Source organism: Leguminivora glycinivorella, chromosome 21 (assembly GCF_023078275.1).
Source record: "Leguminivora glycinivorella isolate SPB_JAAS2020 chromosome 21, LegGlyc_1.1, whole genome shotgun sequence".
NCBI classification, from domain to species: Eukaryota; Metazoa; Arthropoda; class Insecta; order Lepidoptera; family Tortricidae; genus Leguminivora; species Leguminivora glycinivorella.
The window spans coordinates 15,881,100-15,887,889 of NC_062991.1; the positions used below are offsets into that span (position 1 = coordinate 15,881,100).

General features: G+C 36.9%; 1 protein-coding gene across 1 annotated transcript; it reads right to left on the reverse strand.

Moving 5' to 3' along the window:
* Positions 1-5,530: 5,530 nt before the first annotated feature.
* On the reverse strand, positions 5,531-6,241 carry LOC125237339. Its single transcript, XM_048144333.1, has one exon. It carries the CDS (start codon positions 6,239-6,241, stop codon positions 5,531-5,533), a length of 711 nt encoding a protein of 236 aa, XP_048000290.1.
* Positions 6,242-6,790: the final 549 nt, after the last annotated feature.

Consider the following 6,790-nt stretch of genomic DNA (forward strand, 5'->3'; position numbering starts at 1 on the left):
AAAATAATTTGATTTGTTCCCCAGTTGTAAAACGATACTCTTCACTATAAACATCTACACATTACGTCTTACGTCTGATTCAAAATTGTTTACTTACGCGCGGGCACTTAGTAATTTAGTACCCACTACCTTATGCCCGTGGCTTCACTCGCGTTAAATCCGAAAATTGTGGAAAGGTGATTGCTCCATACAAACTTCCACTTCCCAATTTAGGTTATTTAGAAATACTTAGACAAAAAGTAGCCTATGTCACTCTCCATCCCTTCAACTAACGCCACTTAAAAAATCACGTCATTTGTCGATCCGTTTTGCAGTGAAAGACGGACAAACAAACAGACGCACACTTTCCCATTTATATTATTAGAATGGATACTGTTGGTCCTGAATTCAGTAGGTACGTATTGTTCTCTTTACGATCTAATACCAATATAAGTTGGACTCAATACCAGTAGTAGTTTAATCAGGTCAGAGGTCATATTTATACTGGTTTTAGTAAAATTGGTTGGATAAATTGAGAACTTGTGCTAATATATCTGAGGTTTAGAAGATTAATGGTGGATTCAAATACTTTATTGTTTCAGTTGTTAAGTATGTAATTTTGTAAGTGTTTGAGATTTATTAGAGTACAGCCAAAAAAGTGGTTTACCACTTTTCGACCTTATGTGTTTAACATAGAGTCGAAAAGTGGTAAACCACTTTCTTGGCTGACCGTACCTATCTATTTAAATTTGCATTCATTAAAAATGAATTGTACAGAAACCAGAGGGATTTTGTCCAACTCGATTAGCAAATATCGTCATATCTAGGGTTGCAAAAAAACGTTTTTTTTTCTGGCTTGAAAAAAAAAACATGAAAAAAAAACCGTGAAAAAAAACAGTTTTTTTTCTGGAATATGTTTTTTTTCTAAAGTACGAAATCTCAAAATTTGCAAAGTAGTTAATACTTTTATACGGTTTTTTAGACTTAATGTTAACTATTAAACGAATTTAATCAAATAACTTTAATTTCTGGTCTTATAAAAGTAACATTTACGAAATCTGTAGTTGGTAGTTATCACTATTTACTGTTGGCAACACCACCGCCTCTCCACGCTACACGCAGCATCGGAAATTCCCCAATAAACGTTTGTATACTGAATGTTAATTGAATTTAAATGTACGTTATTGTTATTGAAACACGTTACAACTCACGAAAAACCGTATTATTTGTTCATCTGAAAAAAAAACCATATTTAGAAAAAAAACCATGGTGCTCGGTTTTTTTTCATGTTTTTTTTTCACAATTCTGAAAAAAAAACATTTGTTTTTTTTTCTATTTACAACCCTAGTCATATCCAATCAATTCACACAAAATCATTAAAAGTATATACTTAAACCTTCCTCAGAAACCACTCTATTCGTAAGTGAAAACCGCATGAAAATCCGTTCAGTAGATTTTGAGTTCATCATCAAAAACCGAGACACCGAATCTGCGCTATAAAAATAAACCCACTTTTCCTCAGATCACTAACCATATATAAACACCACATCTCTAAATCACACTCCATTGTTACACAGTTAATAAAGTAGAAAGTAACCGGAAAATTAGATAATAAAGATCGTTCAACTCTTCGTTTTATTTCGAGCGTCTCATTCTGTTATTTCTGGAGTTAGAATTGTATCACATCGATTACATTCCATTGAGTGTGATTTCCTAGTTATTAGATAGTCACGGCCCCACGGCAAGCCTCTACTCGCATTATGACGACCGGTCTGGTTCAATCGGTAGTGACCCTGCCTGCTGAGCCGCGGTCCTGGGTTCGAATCCCGGTAAGGGCATTTATTTGTGTGATGAGCACAGATATTTGTTCCTGAGTCATGGATGTTTTCTATGTATATAAGTATGTATTTATCTATTTAAGTATGTATATCGTCGCTTAGCACCCCATAGTACAAGCTTTGCTTAGTTTGGGGCTAAGTTGATCTGTGTAAGGTGTCCCCAATATTTATTTATTTTATTTTTATTACAAAGTAGTAAGGATATCCGTACAGTGGGCGTGTTATCATCGAGAGAGATTCTGACAAATTTAATATTATAGTCTAGAACCTTGATAAAAGTACGCCATAAGTCTCTTCGAATAATTTCCAAAAATATTTTTTTATGCTTTTTTATAGGCATATTTATTTAACGAAAAATTATTCGAGTTTCCTTTAAAACTATAAAATCTATCAGTAAATAGATAGTATATACCTCACATAATGCAGAAGGCAAAATAGCATTTTTCATTGATTATAACTAACACAACTCTAAAACAATACCAGTTTCAGGAATTTGCATCTCCATTTAAAATAAAACACATTTTAAAAATTTCGGATACCTGTTTCGATAGTTTGAATAAATAACTCTTATACATAGGTAGATATTTGGTTTATCATGCTTCTGAATTACATTAAAATGAGTAAATATTGGTTGCCACCAGAACATACATGCCCACAAGGATATACTCAATCGACATTTGAAGACACATATCCAATAAACATCCAGAGAACTGCCTTGTCAGCACAATTACCCCAGTTCCTCCACCTGTCTAACCTAACCGCTTAACAGTCCAACATATGATTATTACCTCTTTATTTATGCCTATTCCTGTGACACGCGGAAGCCCGGATTTAGAGTAATCCTTATTAAAACACGGTGTATAAATACGCAGGAATTCTCCAGTTTCGACATTAGTGGACGATAAATCCTCGTCTTTGACGCCATTTTTCAGCGCTGAATTAAACTTGGTTTTGGTAAGGCTGTGGTTATTTTCAAGCGGGATGTTAATTAGACTGCGAGTTGAAAGTGTCAGGTATCTTTGATGGTTTTAACATTGTCTTTATATTGACTACATAAGAATTGCAGATTTCATCATCATCACAGTTTCTAGTAGCTTTGTACTTTATATAATTTCTTGAAATTAATTTCCATAGAGTGTAATTTTTTTTTATGAATATTTTTGCTTATTAAATTGTACCTTGTTTTTAATGCATGTTAATTATAAGATGTAATGTTTTGAAAAGAAGTGGCCCGCCGAGTTTCTCGCCGGTCCCATAGTGGATACCCCCCTCCAACTGAGGGGGGACTGAAATCTTTTCGAGGCTGAGGCGTAGGGCTAGTCGGCGTAGCTTTATTTGACGTTCATAAGCGCATTGTAATATGCCTACTTGGAAAATAAATATTTCATTTCATTTCCCATCATCATCATTTCAGCCATTAATCGCCCACTGCTGAGCATAGGCCTCCCTTCGTGTACGCCACTTATCCCGGTCCTGGGCTAATCTCATCCAGAAGTGCCCCACAGTTTTTCGAAGCAATTTGCAGATTTAAGCAATTTTACTTATATAAGGATAGATTTTTGTGTGTGTGTGTGTAGTATTTCAGACGATTTATGGTGCAATGTCCGAGAAACATCGCTTTTGGTGGCTAAACAGACCTGTGCGAGAGCGACATACTTTGCCACATAGCTGACAAGGAAGGCTTGCAACCGATTGCGACGTTTCGCTACGATGCCTTCTTTCCCTTTTGTCTGCAAGTGCCGTAAATGGTCTCATCGACCATTTCCAATGCACTAACGCCACTCCATCCGCTTCTCCGCAAGCTTCTCCCAGTTTCGGTAGTCCATCTGATAGGCTGCCATGCTATAGGAGTGAAAATTAGTGAAAATGGAGGAGTGAAAATAGGAGTCCATGGATTGATTCATTTTTAAAATAACTCAGGCTTGATATTATAAGTAATTAATTCGTAGGAATCGAATTAATTACTTATCTATCAAATCGAAGCTTTTATTCTGCTAATGTGGCTATTCAAAACGACTAACTTATAGTTTATTTTTACCTGAGAATAAAATAAAAATCATGATATTTAAACCTACAGTGTAAACTCTAGTTTCGGAGCCACAGCCTTACAACTATAGGACGGGAATAAAATTAAAACAAACATGAGTTTGAACACAAACATCGTATTAGAGATTTATGAAAGTTACCAGATATGTTTTCATTGGGCTAGATTTTTCTGGTTTTCACTGTAATTTCCACTGATGTTGCCACGCCGTTTATACTACTTACAGACATTAGCTAAGGATATACGAATAGTCGCCATCAAATATATCGGAGCTGCCAAAGCTTTCATAAATATCGGAACATGCCTGCGTGACGACCGGTCTGGCCTAGCGCGTAGTGACCCTACCTGCTACGCCGCGGTCCCGGGTTCGAATCTTGGTAAGGGCATTTATTTGTGTGATGAGCACATATATTTGTTCCTGAAACATGGATGTTTTATATGTATATAAGTATTTGTATATTATATATATCGTTGTCCGAGTGTGAGTAGGTACCCACAACACAAGCCTTCTTGAGCTTACCGTGGGACTCAGTCGATTGACTGTGTAAGAATATCCTATAATAATACCTATTTATTTATTTATGCCTCTATTGTCAAGACAGTAGTGTCTGTTCCGATATTTATGAGGGCTTTGGCAGCTCCGGTGTACCTGATGGCATCAGTGCAATGTTTCCCGAAGATATTTATTGAAAATACAAATACAAAATAAAAAAATAATAAAAACATAATTGTATAGTGATTGCTCTTAAAGACTAACCACTTATTCATAAACGTACTCTACAGTTATCAAGCCGATAAAGTTTGTTTGTCCCTTTCCGACGTATTAGTGTGATAGAAAGGGACAAACGAACTTTATCGGCTTGATAACTTTAGTTAACTTAAAACTTAATTGAACGTTGATAACTTAAAAATAAATAACTTTAGTGTACGTTTATGAATATTAAGAGGGTAAGAATTGTTATACATATAAGAGATGATTACCTGACAAATGCCTGAGCTAGGATAGTTCCTGTGTTTCAGGCAAAGGAAGAACTACTTAAATTGGTGACGTGCATGAAAAATAAAAATAGCAATATGATTTAAATGATTGATGTAGCTCATCGTAACAGGTGAAGAGTCTACGGCAGGTGATCCATGTGCTCGTCATAACTATAACTATGGCGGCGTTTGAACTGGCCACAAATTATGTGGCATATGACAAGCAATATGACGGGTTAAATGTTTGACTGGTAATTTGTTTATAGGCCATTTACTTGTCGCAAAGACATGTAACTTCGTATAGACAGATAAAGTCTAAGAAAAAAACGTACCTCAATATCATTCGGAAAAAGGTACGGTGACCTAGATGGCGATACACCTTTGGGGGACGCTCGGCTAGATGGCGCTAATATTAATATTTGACATTTTACCACATATCAAGCAAAGAATGTGGGCCAAATTGTCAAAGCGGAGGTCCAAAAGTTTTAAGCCTATGTCGATCGATGGCAGTCTATGCACTATGATTACACATTTTATTTTGACAGTAATAACTATCAATAATACTCGATCCTCTTTGCTTGTCGGAACTACATATGTAAGGTAAAGGTAACAGTGATCGACAGTGACCCAGTAGATGCCAGTTTTAATCTTAATTTAATTGTCAATAAATGTGACAGAAATCTATTGAGCATTAGGCACTAGTCCGATCTCGTTCAATCGTGCTATTTGAAGACCATTTTTGTAGTTCAAAACCTCCTCTTCTTAGTACTTCTGTTAATTGACGTTTTGCTTCTATTGCGGTTTCTTCTGTATCTTCCCCTGATAGTACATCGTCCATGTAGAAAGAGTGGTTGATAATCTCTCGAGCTTGGGCATATTCTTCTGTGTTTGCCTCATCAATTGCTATTTGTCTCAAGGTTTTGATAGCTAAAAATGGCGTACATGCTGTTCCAAATGTGACTGTTAGCATTCTGTATTCTCTTATGTCTTCATCAGGGCTGAATCTCCAAAGTATTCTCTGAAAGTCTGTGTCTTCTCTTCTTACAAGGATCTGGCGATACATTTTGATGACATCAGCCACAAAACAGACTTTATGTGTTCTCCATCTCATAAGAATGTCTCGAAGATCTCCCAGAAGTGACGGACCAACTAACAGTTCTGAGTTGAGGCTCACTCCGTTGCTTCCTTTGCATGAAGCGTCATAGACTATGCGATACTTGGTAGTTTCTCTATCTTCACGGATCACAGGGTGATGTGACAAATATACTCGTTTGTCAGTTTCTTTGACAGACTCATCTCGTTCGATCAATTCCATACGTTGAAGTGTTATGTACTCTCTCATGACCTCGTTGTAGGCTTCTCTCAATTTTTTGTTTGCTTCTAATCTTCTCTCAGTGCTCATGAATCTTCTCAGTGGTTTTAGGTCTTTTGCTCATTTACTTCAGCCAGACCAGCGACCACTACGGTCGGAAAGATCAGAACGAATGGGAACGAATAGTGTCAAAATGATACGAATAGTAAACAGATAATAACATTCCGGGCCGAAAGGTTGTAAGTAACCGAAGCCTAATATGAAAACTTGACGTTTTTGTGTTGCTCTGCTAAGTAGCTCTCGCTCCCGGTCGGCGCAGTCGCACTCGTTCTCGTTCCGAACCGCTCGCGCTCGTCGATCCTATACTGCCGGCGTACCATGCTTCCAATTTTATCACTTATCCACGTGGATAAAGCATCCGTCACGCTTTAGCAAGTATGTCAGTGTGAGAGTGACAGATGTCTTATCACGTGGATAAGTGATAAAATTGGCAGCATGATACGCCGGCTGAACTAAATGAGCAAAGACCGATTCACAGAGCACGGAAAGATTCAGTTCATTTCGGTCATTGATGGGATTTTATTCCTAACAGTTCATAGTTCTTGAACGACACAAACCTACTATGAGCTATTGGCGATA